The sequence below is a fragment of the Dryobates pubescens genome, chromosome 2, assembly GCF_014839835.1.
Source record: "Dryobates pubescens isolate bDryPub1 chromosome 2, bDryPub1.pri, whole genome shotgun sequence".
Lineage (NCBI taxonomy): Eukaryota > Metazoa > Chordata > Aves > Piciformes > Picidae > Dryobates > Dryobates pubescens.
The window spans coordinates 2,981,064-2,998,809 of record NC_071613.1 but is presented as its reverse complement, the minus strand read 5'-3'; the positions used below and the strand labels follow the sequence as shown (position 1 = coordinate 2,998,809).

Genomic DNA, 17,746 nt, shown 5'->3' with positions numbered 1-17,746 from the left:
TGCTGTCTTGCTGATATTCCTATCTTATGCTGTGTGCCAGTTTAAATTGACCTGTAGGTTTCTTTGTTGTAACTATCAAGCTGTGGGAGCTTTGAGGTTTGGGTTTGTTGATAATAAAGTTTCCATGTGGTGACTGTAAAATTTACCCCTGTGTTTTTTTTTTTTATTGTTTTAATAGTAGTGGAATGGGGTGATGATGTTAAAGCAGTATCAGAAGATGAAGCCATGGTGCTGGTGAACCATCAAGCAACAGGCGATGTCTGCACTCTGATGATGTGCCTCCAAGACAAAGGCACGGTAGGCAACAACTGGAGAGTGGAAGAGTTTCTGTGTGTGTGTGACTTGTGATCTTGGGTATGCTTGCTTCTGTGTGCAACACTGATGGATGACTTTTGTGTATTGATCCACCAAATAATCTCAAGGCCCTGAATAGGAAGCTTTTGCTGGAGCCTGTCCAGAGAAGGGCAACAAAGTTGGTGAGGGGCTTGGAACACAAGCCCTATGAGGAGAGGCTGAGGGAGCTGGGGTTGCTTAGCCTGGAGAAGAGAAGGCTCAGGGGAGACCTTCTTGCTCTCTACAACTACCTGAAGGGAGGTTGTAGACAGGCAGAGGTTGGTCTCTTCTCCTAGGCAACCAACACCAGAACAAGAGGACACAGTCTCAAGGTGTGCCAGAGGAGGTTTAGGCTGGAGGTTAGGAGGAAGTTCTACACAGAGAGAGTGATTGCCCATTGGAGTGGGCTGCCTGAGGAGGTGGTGGAGTAACCATCACTGGGGGTGTTCAGGAGGAGACTTGATAGGGTGCTTGGTTGCATGGTCTAGTTGATTAGGTGGTGTTGGATGATAGGTTGGACACGATGATCTTGAAGGTCTCTTCCAACCTGGTCTGGTCTGGTCTGGTCTGGTCTGGTCTATTCTATTCTATTCTATTCTATTCTATTCTATTCTATTCTATTCTATTCTATTCTATTCTATTCTATTCTATTCTATTTGGTTAAGTTTGGTTTAATGTGACAGCCAGTAGCCTGGAGCAGGTTTTACACCAGAACAGTTGCCTTTGAAGAAGGTCAAATACAAGCTGCGTCAGGGAGCATCCACTGTAGGCCAGCACAGATGGAAACAAATGTTGCAGATAATCATGTACTTGACTTTTTCCTCTCACCTTCTGCCCTTATGCAACCCATGCCAGCTTTGCTCAAACCAGCACAGGCCTAGTTTCTGGGTTACAGCTTTGCTCCAGCATGGAATTCTTCTCAAAGACAGAAGCAAGTCGTGTGTGGGATTTTGGCAAGAGCTCAAAGGCTGAACGTGACTTCCCTCTGAGGGCACGTCCACGCTCAACGAGCTAGCCAAGGGCAGAATTGCTTGAACTCTTAATTGCACAAACTCTTAAGCATTTCTTGGGCAGAAGCACAACTTCAGTCAATTGTTTTATTCATTGCTGTTCATAGAATTCAGGTCTAGGGAGTGCAGTGCTGATAACGAGAGTGTGAGGTCTACAGGGGAAGTTACATCTGTATGCAAATCAGAAGGGAAGGGGATATGTATGGTTAGGCTACCAAGGGTGGAAGACATACCTGGCAAGCTGAAGGCGTGGATCACCTGTGTCTCAGTGTTGTCATCTTCTTGTGAGTTTCATGTGAATAATCAAGGACAACCACAACTGCTTTGTGTTGCATCTGTGCAGCTTGGAACTGACAGTTTGTCTTTGTGTACATGAATGGAGATGGTTTATTTGCTCTCTCTCTCTTACCAGTGAGGTTGCACTTTTTTTTAGGAATTTCCCCAGATCTTGCCTATGACAGCAGAGCTGATTAAAAAGACCCAAGAAACCACCCTCCCTCCCCCCCCAGAAAACCCACACTCAAACCAAAATCAAAGTAAAATAGAATAGAATTAACCAGGTTGGAAAAGACCTTCGAGACAGGTTGGATTTGATGATCTTTGAGGTCTCTTCCAACCTTGGTGATTCTGTGAAAAGAAGCACTCTGTGAAAGAGATCACCAAGTCCAATCTATCACCCAGCACCATCTGATCAACTAAACCATGGCACCAAGCACCCCATCCAGTCTCTTCCTAAACACCTCCAGGGATGGTGACTCCACCACCTCCCTGTGCAGCACATTCCAAAGGCTAACAACTCTCTCTGTGAAGAACTTTCTCCTCACCTCAAGCTTAAACTTCCCCTGGCACAGCTTGAGACTGTGTCCTCTTGTTCTGGTGCTGGTTGCCTGGGAGAAGAGACCAACCCCCACCTGGCTACAGCCTCCCTTCAGGGAGTTGTAGAGGGCAATAAGGTCTCCCCTGGGCCTCCTCTTCTCCAGGCTAAGCAACCCCAGCTCCCTCAGCCTCTCCTCACAGGGCTGTGCTCAAGGCCTCTCCCCAGCCTTGTTGCCCTTCTCTGGACACCTTCAAGTGTCTCAATATCCTTCTTAAATTGAGGGTCCCAGAACTGGACACAGGACTCGAGGTGTGGCCTAAGCAGTGCTGAGTACAGGGCACAATGACTTCCCTGCTCCTGCTGGCCACACTGTTCCTGATACAGGCCAGGATGCCATTGGCCTTCTTGGCCACCTGGGCACACTGCTGGCTCATGTTTAGGCAGCTGTCAATCAGCACCCCCAGGTCCCTTTCTCCCTGGCCAGGGGGTTTGTGCTCAAGACCTCTCCCCAGCCTCGTTGCCCTTCTCTGGACACATTCAAATATCTCAATAATCTTGATATTGCTATCTCAGGTGTTTTAAGTATCATAGAGCTTCACTGACTGATGCATATGTACTTATATAACTCTAAGCCATAATTACCCTGTGTGACTCCATAGCTAAAAAGCTTCAGTTAAGACAATAGTAAGTTTCAGTGAATGTAGGTCTTAAAACTGGAGGAAGGTGCTGGGATGTCAAATAATCTCCACCAGGGAAACTGTTTGGGTTGCAGCTTTTCAGAAAGGCAAAACATCCTTAAAATCACTATTTTTTCAGTGAAATAATTGCAGCCCTTGTTCTTGGAATGTACATCCCCAGACCCCAGTATGGCTTTAATATTTTTATCTAGTTATGATGTACAAGCTTCAATGTATGCTGAAAATACAGCATGAGTAGTTCCAGTGGCTAAAAATAATGAGAACATGACAGTTTATCCTTGACAAAACTTGCTGAATCAGGCATTTTTAAATAGTATTCTTCATATTTAGGACTAGGGGGAATGGAATGAAGCTGGAGGTAGGGAGATTCAGGCTGGAGGTGAGGAGGAAGTTCTTTACCATGGGAGTGGTGAAGCCCTGGAACGGGTTGTCCAGGGAGGTGGTTGAGGCCCCATCCCTGGAGGTGTTTAAGCCCAGGCTGGATGAGGCTGTGGCCAGCCTGATGTAGTGTGGGGTGTCCCTGCCCATGGCAGGGGGATTGGAACTAGATGATCCTTGTGGTCCCTTCCAACCCTGACTGATACTATGATATTTCTGAAGAGAATTGTCTTTACCTTGAGTTACTGTGAGACCACTGGAGGAATAAAAAAAAACCCCAAAAAGGAATCCTGATACAATAGGCAGTTGTTCAAATTGGGCATTTTCCTTTAAATACAGTTTAAACTTAAATATGGAATCCTTCACAACCTTGATACCCCTCTGGTAGTAACAAGACAGTAAACCCAGGATGGTTTTGATTTCATTTAGGATGTTTAAGCTCCAGTAATTCCTAAGCACTTTACCACTCAAAACCAGGTTTAGCTCTCAGTGTTTTGTGAGGGTGAAAGGCTCACTCCCATTTCATACAGAAGGACAAAACAAGAAGTAAACAGCTTCCCAAAGGTGGCCTCTCAGCAGCGATGGTGCAGTGGCAGAACTAGGAAGACCTTTCTCCAGTGCCACTCCAAACTTTCTTTTGCTTGCTTTTGCCAGTCAATACTGACTGAAACCAGAGGTAATCTGTGAGCATTTCCTGTTTAATAGACTAGAATTGAATTAACCAGGTTGGAAGAGACCTTTGAGATTGAGTCACAGTATCACAGTATAACTAAGGTTGGAAGAGACCCCAAGGATCATCAAGTCCAACCTGTCTCGACAGACCTCACAACTAGACCATGGCACCAAGTGCCACGTCCAATCTCCCCTTGAACACCTCCAGGGATGGTGACTCCACCACCTCCCTGGGCAGCACATTCCAATGACGAACGACTCGCTCAGTGAAGAACTTTCTCCTCACCTCGAGGGAAGAACTTTTTCCTAACATCCAGCCTGAACCTCCCCTGGTGCAGCTTGAGACTGTGTCCCCTTGTTCTGGTGCTGGTTGCCTGGGAGAAGAGACCAACCCCTTCCTGTCTACAACCACCTTTCAGGTAGTTGTAGAGGACAATGAGGTCACCCCTGATCCTTCTCTTCTGCAGGCTAAGCAACCCCAGCTCCCTCAGCCTCTCCTCACAGGGCTGTGCTCAAGGCCTCTCCCCAGCCTTGTTGCCCTTCTCTGGACACGTTCAAGTGTCTCAATGTCCTTCCTAAACTGAGGGGCCCAGAACTGGACACAGGACTCAAGGTGCAGCCTAACCAATGCAGAGTACAGGGGCACAATGACCTCCCTGCTCCTGCTGGCCACACTATTCCTAATACAGGCCAGGATGCCATTGGCCCTCCTGGCCACCTGGGCACACTGCTGGCTCATGTTTAGACAGCTGTCAACCAGCCCCCCCATGTCCCTCTCTGGGATCTCTCCAGCCACTCTGACCCCAGCCTGTAGCTCTGCATGGGGTTGCCGTGGCCAAAGTGCAGCACCTGGCACTTGGACTTGTTAAATGCCATCCTGTTGGACTCTGCCCATCTATCCAACTTATCACCCAACACCATCTACTCAACTAAACCATGGTGCCCATCCAGTCTCTTCTTAAACACCTCCAGTGACTCCACCTCCTCCCTGGGTAGCCCATTCCAAAGGCCAATCTCTCTATGTGTAGAACTTCTTCCTAACATCCAGCCTAAACCTCCCCTGGCACAGCTTGAGACTGTGTCCTCTTGTTCTGGTGCTGCTTGCCTGGGAGAAGAGACCAACCTCCCTCTGGCTACAGCCTCCCTTCAGGGAGCTGTAGAGAGCAATAAGGTCTCCCCTGAGCCTCCTCTTCTCCAGGCTAAGCAACCCCAGCTCCCTCAGCCTCTCCTCACAGGGCTGTGCTCCAGACCCCTCCCCAGCTTTGTTGCCCTTCTCTGGACACCTTCCAGCAACTCAACATCTTTCCTAAACTGAGGGGCCCAGAACTGGGCACAGTAATGCTGCTTTAAAAAAAAATCATGAAGCCATCAGAATTGTATGAGTTGTAAGTTCTATGTTTTTCTGTGTAATGAGGTAGAACTCTGAAACATCCATGCAACTTGACAGTATTTCCTAAGGGCTGTGTCAGGAACTGTGAAGGTATATTTTTTTTCCTTGTATTTTAGAATTCTTATGTGTTAGTCTATCTTATCTCTTCTAAGCAAATTTTATCTCATCTAAGTAGTGAGCTAAAATGCATGGGTAAAGATGTTTCTTCTCTTTCACTCCTGTTAATAAGGAAAACATGATCTCTGAATAGAGAGGTGGAATTTACCTGAAGTTAAAATGTTAGTGGTAGGACTTGATTAATATTGTTTGGAGCTGGGGTTGCTTAGCCTGGAGAAGAGGAGGCTCAGGGGAGACCTCATTGCTCTCTACAACTACCTGAAGGGTGGTTGTAGCCAGGTGGGGGTTGGTCTCTTCTCTCAACTAACCAGCACCAGAACAAGAGGACACAGTCTCAAGCTGCACCAGGGGAAGTTTAGGCTGGAGGTGAGGAGAAAGTTCTTCCCAGAGAGTGTTATTCATCATAATGTGCTGCCCAGGGAGGTGGTGGAGTCACCATCCCTGGAGGTGTTCAAGAGGGGATTGGATGTGGCACTTGGTGCCATGGTTTAGTAGTCATGAGGTGTTGGGTGCAGGTTGTACTTGGTGATCTCTGACGTCTTTTCCAACCTTATTGATTCTATGCTTCTATGACTAATATACATTGCCATAAGACAAGCCATTTAGAGTAAGATTTCAGCTGAATCAAGTGACCTAATTACACTTTCTGTGTAGTTCAATTTGTTTGTGGAAGTAAGTGTTAAAACAAGCTTAGTAAATTAATTGAGGTCTCCTAAATATTGAGGTAAGAGAAATAGGTTGAAAAGCTGCTATTAGTGCCTTCTGACTAGATCACAAGTTACAGATGTGGCTATTTTTTTCTGGTTTAAAGCAGGAAAGAGAAAAAGTTGAACTTGTAGCTACTTGCAGAGTCTCCAGATGTGTATTCCCAGGTTTCAGTAAGTTAGAGGTGCCTGAAAGGTGAAAGTCAATCTGTTCAGGTTGCTTTCTTCCAAAACCTATGTAGAGTGAAATGAAAATGAGCTCATGGCTGGGAGGCACCTAGGTGTTTTATACAATTGATAGAAGCTTTTGCTGCATTCTGAACTGAGGGAGTGATGAAGCAAAAAAGACTGGAAATAGCATCCAAAAGCTCTTTAAATCCACAAGCAACTATGAATGTGTGCTCAAAGCACTTCTGAATGTCTTTGCTTACCCTCCTTGAAATGCAAGTGATAAGAGACTCATCTGATAAGCATTTTTGTTCCTGGGGATATTAAATGGAAGAGCCAGCACCAGTATCTTGCAGTGTCTTCTCTTCTGCCCTTGGTAGAGGAACAGAATGAATATCCATTAATCTAGTTGTTTGTAATTGCAAACAAGATAATTGTGTCCTATGCTTTGAACTCCTTTTTTGTTTGATGGATATGAGAGTGTGCATATATTCATTAATTCATACACAAAAATGCTGCTTCTTGGTATTTCTTAGCACTACCTAGGGTTACAGGCAGGTTTGTAATGGCTGAGCTCTGGAGAGTTCCTCTTTGTAGCCCCCTTGCAGCAAACAGGCTGTATGCATGTGTCACAGTGAGCTTTGACACAATCACCTCACTTCTCAGAGAGAGTGAGGAAGTTCAGGGGTGTTAGTTAGAAGCCCTGTGCCACCTAAAACCTGGTCAGACAGACTTTGGATTCTGGAAAGCAATGATAATGAGGCTGGGGAGAGGCCTCGAGCACAGCCCTGTGAGGAGAGGCTGAGGGAGCTGGGGTTGCTTAGCCTGGAGAAGAGGAGGCTCAGGGGAGACCTCATTGCTCTCTACAACTCCCTGAAGGGAGGTTGTAGCCAGGAGGAGGTTGGTCTCTTTTCCCAGGCAATCAGTAGCAGAACAAGAGGACACAGTCTCAAGTTGTGCCAGGGGAGGTTTAGGCTAGATGTTAGCCTAAACTAGCTAGTTGTTAGATGTTAGGAAGAAGTTCTTCCCAGAGAGAGTTTTTAGCCATTGGAATGTGTGGCCCAGGGAGGTGGTGGAGTCCCCATCCCTGGAAGGGTTCAGGAGGGGATTGGACGTGGCACTTGGTGCCATGGTTTAGCAGTCATGAGGTGTTGGGTGACAGGTTGGACTTGATGATCTCAGAGGTCTTTTCCAACCTTATTGATTGTATGATCCCAATAAAAAGTTATATGGAAGGAGAGAATCACAAGCACTGCTGGGCAAGAGTTACTCCTTAAGGATTGCAACAGAACATCCAGTGACCAGTGACGACTCCTCAAAAGACCTTTTCTTTTCAGGGAAGCAGATTAAGTTTCCTTGTCTCCTCCATTAAAATCTATTATGTAGGGTTAACTTCTGCTTGATAGAATAGAACAATAATTGTCAAAGTGCCAAGTAGCAAAGATGTTGAGTTGCTGGAAGGTGTCCAGAGAAGGGCAACAAAGCTGGGGAGGGGTCTGGAGCACAGCCCTGTGAGGAGAGGCTGAGGGAGCTGGGGTTGCTTAGCCTGGAGAAGAGGAGGCTCAGGGGAGACCTTCTTGCTCTCTACAACTCCCTGAAGGGAGGTTGTAGCCAGGTGGGGCTTGGTCTCTTCTGCCAGGCAACCAGCACCAGAGCAAGAGGACACAGTCTCAAACTGCACCAGGGGAGGTTCAGGCTGTTAGGAAGATGTTCTTCCCAGAAAGAGTAATTGGCCATGGGAATGTGCTGCCCAGTTGCCATCACTGGAGCAGACTGGATGAGGCACTTGGTGCCATGGTTTATTTGATTAGATGGTGTTGGGTGATAGGTTGGACTTGATGATCTCAAAGGTCTTTTCCAACCTGGTTAATTCTCTTCTATTCTAGCAGATGAATGCTCACAGTCATACAGGTACTGCTGCAGGCTAAATTGTTTTCAGTGGAATTCTGGTGGTAATTTTATCAAAGGACATGGTTCCCTACACCAGTCTGTCAATCTTTGGGCTGGTGTGCAGACATGAACTTGGGATATTGTTGTGCCTTGAAGAGGAATAAGACTTCTCAGTCATGCTTTTTTAAACTCTTGTCCTTAGGGTGCACCTTTCCATTCTTTTTTCTTCTTCTTCTCTTTTCCCTCCCTAAGGCCTTTTAACTCATTGAAATGGAAAGAATGTGAATCTCTGCAGAGAACAATTTTTGCTTTAAGATATCTTATTTAACACAGGCCTGGGGATAGCTGTGTGAGAAAACATGTCACCAATATTGGTCTTAAGTGAGGAGCTATAGCTGATAACTCATTTGTTCTTTTATCACTCATAAATAACTAGCATATAGCTTTGTCCTCTTGGATGTGTAGCAGCTAGTAAGCATCCCTGGCAGACAGGGAAGATAATTCTAGCATGTCACAGAGAATAAATGGATGTTTGTTTCCAAAGCAAAACCCTTCATATCTTTGAGAGCACTTCTTTTCTCTTAAACATGGTCTTCTTTTCCACTTCTAGTCATGCTGGAAGGTCCAGAAATGGCTGGGTTTGCATAATCCAAGATATTAAGATAGTAGGTTTGCTAGTATTAAAATAAAACAAACCAAAATACAACAACAAAAAAAACCCCACAGAAGTTGAGGGATTCTTAATGTGCTCTTGTGCAAGGACAGCTAGCTTTGAAACATGACAATCAGAATTGGCTGGGAGATCAGCAGTAGAGCCTTATGAGGAGAGGCTGACGGAGCTGGGGTTGCTTAGCCTGGAGGAGAGGAGACTCGGGGCAGACCTTATTGCTGTCTACAACTACCTGAAAGGAGGTTGTAGCCAGGTGGGGGTTGGTCTTCTCCCAGGCAACCAGCACCAGAACAAGAGGACACAGTCTCCAGCTGCACCAGGGGAGGTTTAGGATGGATGTTAGGAAGAAGTTCTTCCCAGAAAGAGAGATTGGCCATTGGAATGTGCTGCCCAGGGAGGTGGTGGAGTCACCATCACTGGAAGGGTTTAAGAAGAGACTGGATGAGGCAGTTGGTGCCATGGTTTAGTTGATTAGATGGTGTTGGGTGAGAGGTTGGACTTGATGACCTCTGAGGTCTTTTCCAACTTTGTTAAGGCAGCCAGTACCAGAACAAGAGGACACAGTCTCAGGCCGTGCCAGGGGAGGTTTAGGCTGGAGGTTAGGAAGAAGTTCTACACAGAGAGAGTGATTGCCCATTGGAATGGGCTGCCTGGGGAGGTGGTGGAGTCACCATCACTGGAGGTGTTCAAGAGGAAGCTTGATGGGGTGCTTGGTGCCATGGTTTAGTTGTTTAGGTGGGTTGGATTGGCTGATAGGTTGGACACGATGATCTTGAAGGTCTCTTTCAACCTGTTCTGTTCTGTTCTGTTCTATTCTATTCTATTCTATTCTATTCTATTCTATTCTATTCTATTCTATTCTATTCTATTCTATTCTATTATTCTATTTTAAATGTTCTTTGGCAAACATGTCCTTGCAAGAGTGTAAAAACTTCACTTTGAGCATTCAGCCACAGCTTAAGGATATAGACACAGAACCTAGGATCCATTCATAGCTTCTGTGGTCAGAAGGGATAATAGAGGTAATCAGAGCGCTTCAAGAAATAATTAGATTTCTTTAGAAGGAAGGCTTCCTGGTGCATGCAATTTGAGATGCCAGTTGGAAATTACCAAGCTGCTTTTGCAAAACACAGTTCCTGCATGAAATATGATCTGCTTCGTTCTACATATTCCACACATTCATCAAGATGAGTAAAGAGGTAACAGCCACCATCTTTCACTGCATCAGACTGTTTTGTTAGAAGCAGCGTTGAAGGCATGGATGTGGATTCTGAGTATCACAGAATCACCAAGGTTGGAGGAGACCTCAAAGATCAAGTCCAACCTGTCACCACAGACCTCATGACTAGACCATGGCACCAAGTGTCACATCCAATCCCCTCTTGAACAGCTCCAGGGATGGTGACTCCACCACCTTCCTGGGCAGCACATTATGACGAATAACTCTCTCTGGGAAGAACTTTCTCCTCACCTCCACCCTAAACTTCCCCTGGTGCAGCTTGAGACTGTGTCCTCTTGTTCTGGTGCTGGTTGCTAGAGAGAAGAGACTGACCCCTTCCTGGCTACAACCTCCCTTCAGGTAGTTGTAGAGAGCAATGAGGTCTCCCCTGAGCCTCCTCTTCTCCAGGCTAAGCAACCCCAGCTCCCTCAGCCTCTCCTCACAGGGCTGTGCTCAAGGCCTCTCCCCAGCCTCGTTGCCCTTCTCTGGACACGTTCAAGTGTCTCAATGGCCTTCCTAAACTGAGGGGCCCAGAACTGGACACAGGACTCAAGGTGTGGCCTAAGCAGTGCAGAGTACAGGGGCACAATGACCTCCCTGCTCCTGCTGGCCACACTATTCCTGATGCAGGCCAGGATGCCATTGGCCTTCTTGGCCACCTGGGCACACTGCTGGCTCATGTTTAGGCGGGTGTCAATCAGCACCCCCAGGTCCCTCTCTGTTTGGGAGCTCTCCAGCCACTCTGACCCCAGCCTGTAGCTCTGTATGGGGTTGCTGTGGCCAATGTGCAGCACTTGGCACTTGGATTTGTTGAATGCCATCCTGTTGGACTCTGCCCATCTGTCCAGTCGGTCAAGGTCCCTCTGCAGAGCCCTTCTGCCCTCTAACTGACTAACATCTACTCCCAGCTTGGTGTCATCTGCATATTTGCTGATGATTGTCTCAATCCCCTCATCCAGATCATCAATGAAGATATTGAAGTATTTCAGTTACTGTGCAAACCTCTGGTGTTTGGAGAGTAGCATGGAGGGGGTTGGTCTCTTCTCCCAGCCAACCAGCACCAGAACAAGAGGACCCGGTCTGAAACAGTGCCAGGGGAGGTTTAGGCTGGAGGTGAGGAGAAAATTCTTCCCAGAAAGAGTAATTGGCCATTGGAATGTGCTGCCCAGGGAGGTGGTGGAGTCACCATCCCTGAAAGTGTTGAAAAGGGTGAGAAGAGACCAACCCCCACCTGTCTACAGCCTTCCTTCAGTAGTTGTAGAGAGCAAGAAAGTCTCCCCTGAGCCTCCTCTTCTGCAGGCTAAACAACCCCAGCTCCCTCAGCCTCTCCTCACAGGGCTGTGCTCAAGGCCTCTCCCCAGCCTCATTGCCCTTCTCTGGACACGTTACTCTAGCATATGGCTAAGAGTTAAAGGAGAAGGGCAGCACCTCTGCTGTGTTATACCTTGGGGCAAAAAAACCAAACCCAAAAGGCTTTGTTCCTTCTATTTTCTAGTTCTGTTGCTGTTCTGAGGGTGACAAGAATGTGAGCAGCATTTACATAGCTGTTTGCCCTTGCTGTTTAGTAAAGGTTTTGTTTGCCTCCCTTTTCAGGTTGTCCGTCAGATGATGTGGCTGATGGATCACATTTTTAAGTACACAAACTTCGGCATCGTGTCTCTAATCCATGGAGACTTCTTCATAAGGCAGGTGAGTGGAAACATAACAGTGCTTTGATTTGTCCTTATAGCTGGAACATTGTGGTGGTGTGGGACTTGCTCAGTACCTCCTAGATGCTTTGCAGGATGAAGTAACTGCGCTGCGATGTGTATGTTTGCATAGAGCTTTCTTCCCAAGCTCATTTTATTGTTTGTCCAGATACAAATGTTCATGGAATCCAATTAAGATAGGAGCCTTTTATGAGCAAGGTGTGCAAGCAAAGGACACAGGCAGCTCTTTTCCTCTCTCTGCTTCTGCCTGCCCATTGTTAATGCCTCTCTTCTTTTGTGACTGACCTTCAAGCTGAGCACTGAGTCTGGCTAGGTCTTTTGACTATCAGAGTTCCAGGTAAGGAAAGGCAGGACCATCCCATTTGATGGTGGTGTAGCAAACTAGTTTAAGGTGGTGGTGGAGGACCTGCATAAATAGTAATTAATTGATTCTTGAAGGTGTTGAGCTCAGCATTGCAGATGTTAAGGAGTGAAAAGCTTGGATTGTTTTTTACACTTTTGTTTTGTTTCAGGGCTTTTTTTGTGTGTTAGCTGTTGATTAAACTGCACTCTAAAGCAGAAATGTAGAAGTAAATTGATGTGAATAGAATTAACCATTAATAGTATGAATTAACCATTAATAGTATGGCCAAGGCTTGGCTGCTGCTTGGGAAGCAGCAGGGCCCTGATCCAGTTTGCTGCAGAGAGGGGAGCTGGTGTGTGAAAGGACTGCTCAGGGCAGTGACTCTTCTGAGGTGCCTTCTTCCTACCATCAGTGCAGCACTGCACACCACACATGCAGTGAGACTGTTCATCTGCTACAGGGTGGTAGAGGCTCTACAGAGGGACCTGGATGGACCAACAAGCCAAGGCCAGTGGTGGGCTGAGGTTCGACAAGGCCAAGGGCTGGGTCCTACACCTAGGTCACAACAACCCCATGGATGCTCCAGGCTTGGGGCAGAGTGCTTGGAAACTGCCCAGCAAAAAAGGACCTGGGGGTGTTAGGCAGCAGCAGCTGAAGACGAGCCACTGTGTGCCCAGGTGGCCAAGAAGGCCACCAGCATCCTGGCCTGGATTAGCAATGGTGTGGCCAGCAGGACTGGGGCAGGGATTATCCTTCTGTATTTGGCCCTGATGAGGCCACACCTTGAATACTAGGTTCAGTTTTGGGCCTTTCTCTCCAAGAAAGATGTTCAGGTGCTGGAGCAGGTCCAGAAAAAGGCAACAAGGCTGAGGATGAAGGGAGAACAGGGCTGGGGAGGAGCAGAGGAGAGCTGAGGAGACTGGGGGTGTTCAGTCTGGAGAAAAGGAGGCTCAGTGGAGACCTTACTCCCTGAAAGGAGGTTGGAGTGAGGTGAGGGTTGGTGTCTTCTCCCAAGGAGCAAGCAATAGGACAAGAGGAAAGGCCTCAAGTTGCCCCAGAGGAGGTTTAGGTTGGACATGAGGAACAATTTCTTCCCCAAAAGGGTTGTCAAGGCCTGGCCCAGGCTGCCCAGGGCAGTGGTGGAGTCCCCATCCCTGGAGGAGTTTCAGAGCCCTGTAGATGTGGTGCTGAGGGCCATGGCTTGGTGGTGCCCTGGCAGTGCTGGGCTAAGAGTTGGACTTGAAGATCTTAAAGGTCTCTTCCAGCCAAAGCAGTTCCAACCAGGTTGGAAAAGGCCTTTGAGATCATCAAGTCCAACCTATCACCCAACAATGATCTAATCAGCTAAACCATGGCACCAAGTGCCCCATCACCTCCAGCGATGGTGACTCCACCACCTGCCTGGGCAGCCCGCTTCAGTGGCCAATCACTCTTGCTGTGTATGAACCTGCTGCCAGTTAAATGAACTGCAACATCCAGCACATAGGTTTCTTCCCTTTCCTTGTTTTTGTTTGCCTGGACTTGCAATGTGTGGGCAGAGGAGGAGTAACTAATTACTCAGAACGAAATAAACACTTAATCACAGCTGTACACAGCTATAGTGAGATTTCTCACCATGACTAGAGGCAGGGCTGGAAAACTTCAGGCAGAATTAGATAATAAAGACCTTTAGAGATATCCAGCTGTGTACTGTGAGACTATGGAAAGGCAGGGAGTTTGACACTTAGTAAAACATTTCTACTTCAGTACTTAAAATGCACAAGGTAGACATTTGGAGGTGCACTTGGCTGTCAGCTTGCTCACTGTGATTTCTGAATGTGGCATTGCCATTTCAGTTGTAAAAGCAAACCTAAGGCTTTTCCTCATTTTGCTGCAGTGCCTGAGACAGCCAGCATCATAAATGAAATCACTATCTTGAGTCTACATACAAGCTAATTAAAAAGAATCTGTTCCATGACTGTTAATTAGCTGTAGCAAAAATGCTTAAGGGGAGTGAGTAATGATCCTGTGGTGATCTACAGAAAGGACCTAGTAGTATTTGAATGACCTAATAGTTGTTGGGCTTTTTACCCTGTAAAATAGAATCAGAGAATCAATAAGGTTGGAAGAGACCTCAGAGATCATCAAGTCCTACCTGTCACCCAACACCTCATGACCACTAAACCATGGCACCAAGTGCCACATCCAATCCCCTCTTGAACACCTCCAGGGGTAGTGACTCCACCACCTCCCTGGGCAGCACATTCTAACAGCTAACAACTCTGTCTGGGAGGAACTTTCTCCTCACCTCCAGCCTCAGCTTCCCCTGGCACAACTTGAGACTGTGTCCTCTATTTTAGTTATTAAAACTTTACATTAGCCTTATTTTCATGAGCAGCACAGATGGCAACTTTAGGAATGCTTCAGAGATTTACTGGAAGTTGATCAGTGTTTTCTCCAGGGGAAAACTTCCTGGAAATCAAGACTGTCAATAACTTGCCTTGCTGTAGTTTTGACAGCAGGCTGCTGCTACTTGTTTTCTTTCCTCTAAAGAAGGCTGAGCCTGTTCCCTGTGATGGTGATAACTAGCCATGGGCTTAAGAACTGGTTATATTAAGGAGCTGCCTCTGCTACTGTATGGCTTCCTTTCTCTTCTATCTGGACAGTGTTAATGGCATCTTATCTCCCAGCACTCTTCAGTATTATGTTCGTCAGGAGTGGCTGTCAATGGGTCCATGTCCCAGTGGAGGCCAGGGACAAGTGGAGTCCCTCAGGGATCACTCCTGGGACCAGGCTTGTTCAACATCTTTGTGAGCGCCATGGACAGTGGCACTGAGTGCACCCTCAGCAAGTTTGCTGATGGCACCAAGCTGTGTGGTGCAGCAGACAGCTGGAGGGAAGGGATGCCAGCCAGAGGGACCTGGACAGGCTGGAGAGGTGGGCACAAGCCAACCTCATGAGGTTCAACAAGACCAAGGGCAGGGTCCTGCAGCTGGGTCGAGGCAATCCCAGGCACAAATCCAGGCTGGGCAGGGACTGTCTGGAAAGCAGCCCTGAGGAGAGAGACTTGGGGGTGCTGGGGGACGAGAAGCTCAACAGGAGCTCTCAGTGTGCACTTGCAGCACGGAAATCAGATCCTGGGCTGCATCAAGAGAAGTGTGGCCAGCAGGGCAAGGGAGGGGATTGTCCCTCTCTGCTCAGCTCTGCTGAGACCCCACCTGGAGTACTGCCTCCAGGTCTGGAGCCCCTATTACAAGAGGGATCTGGAGGTGCTGGAAGGTGTCCAGAGAAGGGCCAGGAGGATGAGCAGAGGGCTGGAGCACCTCTCCTGTGAGGACAGACTGAAGGAGTTGGGGCTGTTCAGTCTGGAGAAGAGAAGGCTCCGAGGTGACCTTCTTTTGGCCTTCCAGTATCTGAAGGGGGCCTACAAGAAGGCTTTTTAGGCTGTCAGGTAGTGATAGGACTAGGGGGAATGGGATGAAGCTGGAGGTGGGGAGATTCAGGCTGGAGGTGAGGAGGAAGTTCTTCCCCATGAGAGTGGTGAAGCCCTGGAATGGGTTGCCCAGGGAGGTGGTTGAGGCCCCATCCCTGGAGGTGTTTAAGCCCAGGCTGGATGAGGCTCTGGCCAGCCTGATGTAGTGTGGGGTGTCCCTGCCCATGGCAGGGGGGTTGGAACTGGATGATCCTTGTGGTCCCTTCCAACCCTGACTGATACTATGATACCTCTGAACACTCCTCTCTTTCCTGTTAGTCCAGTAGCTCTTTCTGTATCACAGCAGCTAATATTTGCTATCACAATGTTTGCTAAGCATCAGTTTATCCACCAGTTGTGTGTGTTAGGTTTGGTTAGGTTTTTAGAGCATTGTCATGTCTGATGTGTGAAAACTTCATATTGTTCACTTCTGGGTTCATATTAACTCCTGTCCTATCCTGGAGTCCTGTGATCTGGTGGGAAAGGACTGTTACAACTGAGGAGCTCTTATACTGCTCTTTAATTGCACTGATACAAGCAGCAGACTTTTTTTCCTTTAGTGAGGTAAATTGGAAGTAATTATAATAATCAGATTTCAAAATCTTAGGATGTAACACTTGCACAGAACTTGTCTGCAGGAGAATATTGCTTTTTGCTCTCTTTCCCTCTACCCCACTTCTTCATCTTCCACACCATAACAAAACCCCCAGAACCAAACCAAAAGCCACTCAGCAAAGGGTGGAAGGTTTGTGACAGTTTTGTTGACATTTCAAAGAAGTAAAATGACCTCTGCTGCAGGGAGCTTGAATTTTGGACTCTGCTCTGAGTGATTTGGCAAAGTCAAGCCACTTTGGAGCACTCAGAAATGGCAATTGGTCTAAATTCCTGTGGAAATTTGTGCAGCTTGCTCTTGCTGCGTGTGAAAGTGGAAAGAGAAAAGGTTATTGAAGATATTTCTACAGTAATTAAGGACAAATCTTACTGTCTGAAGTGGGAAAGTTGTGCTAATGAAATGAATGTTAAAGTAATGGTACATAATGATCTCCCTATAAGGAGAGGCTGAGGGAGCTGGGGTTGCTTAGCCTGGAGAAGAAGAGGCTCAGGGGAGACCTTCTTGCTGTCTACAACTACTTGAAGGGAGGTTGTAGCCAGGTGGGGGTTGATCTCTTCTCCCAGGCAACCAGCACCAGAACAAGAGGACACAGTCTCAAGCTGTGCCAGGGGAGGTTTAGGCTGGAGGTGAGGAGAAAGTTCTTCCTAGAGGGAGATTGGCCATTGGAATGTGCTGCCCAGGGAGGTGGTGGAGTCACCATCACTGGAGATGTTTAAGAAGAGCCTGGGTGTCTTTTCCAGCATAGTCTATTCTATTCTGACATGAATTCTGAATGCAGATTGGCTTGGGTTTTGTTGGTTTTTTTCTTCTCTTCACATTGGTCCTTCAGGTTTAATTATCACTTCTCTATATCCTATATGCAGATTATTATTAACCTAGAAGCTCGTTGGCCAGGGTATCACATTTTTATTGTTGCAGGCTTTCTGTAAGTTCACACAAGTAGAATCACTTCCTACTTCTGAACATCACTTCCTACTTCTGCACATTGGCCACAACAACCCCATGCAGTGCTACAGGCTGGGGGCAGAGTGGCTGGAGAGCAGCCAGGCAGAAAGGGACCTGGGGATGCTGGTTGATAGTAGACTGAACATGAGCTTGTAGTGTGCCCAGGCAGCCAGGAGGGCCAATGGCATCTTGGCCTGCATCAGGAGCAAGATGGCCAGCAGGAGCAGGGAGGCCATTCTGCCCCTGTACACTGCACTGGTTAGGCTGCACCTCGAGTACTGTGTCCAGTTCTGGGCCCCTCAGTTTAGGAAGGAGGTTGACTTGCTGGAGCCTGTCCAGAGAAGGGCAACAAAGTTGGGGAGGGGTTTGGAACACAGCCCTGTGAGGAGAGGCTGAGGGAGCTGGGGTTGCTTAGCCTGGAGAAGAGGAGGCTCAGGGGAGACCTTCTTGCTGTCTACAACTACCTGAAGGGAGGTTGTAGACAGGCAGAGGTTGGTCTCTTCTCCCAGGCAAGCAGCACCAGAACAAGAGGACACAGTCTCAAGCTGTGCCAGGGGAGGTTTAGGCTGGAGGTTAGGAGGAAGTTCTACACAGAGAGAGTGATTGCCCATTGGAATGG

At 47.5% G+C, this 17,746-nt stretch overlaps 1 protein-coding gene across 1 annotated transcript in view; it reads left to right on the top strand.

The window, feature by feature from the left end:
- The window catches only part of LPGAT1 (lysophosphatidylglycerol acyltransferase 1), a 111,639-nt gene that overhangs the window by 38,956 nt on the left and 54,937 nt on the right, over nt 1–17,746 (top strand). Inside the window, exons 4-5 of the mRNA XM_054169291.1 lie at nt 179–297; nt 11,660–11,755. Coding sequence (XP_054025266.1) covers nt 179–297; nt 11,660–11,755 — 215 coding nt within the window. The remainder of the gene's footprint in view (nt 1–178; nt 298–11,659; nt 11,756–17,746) is intronic.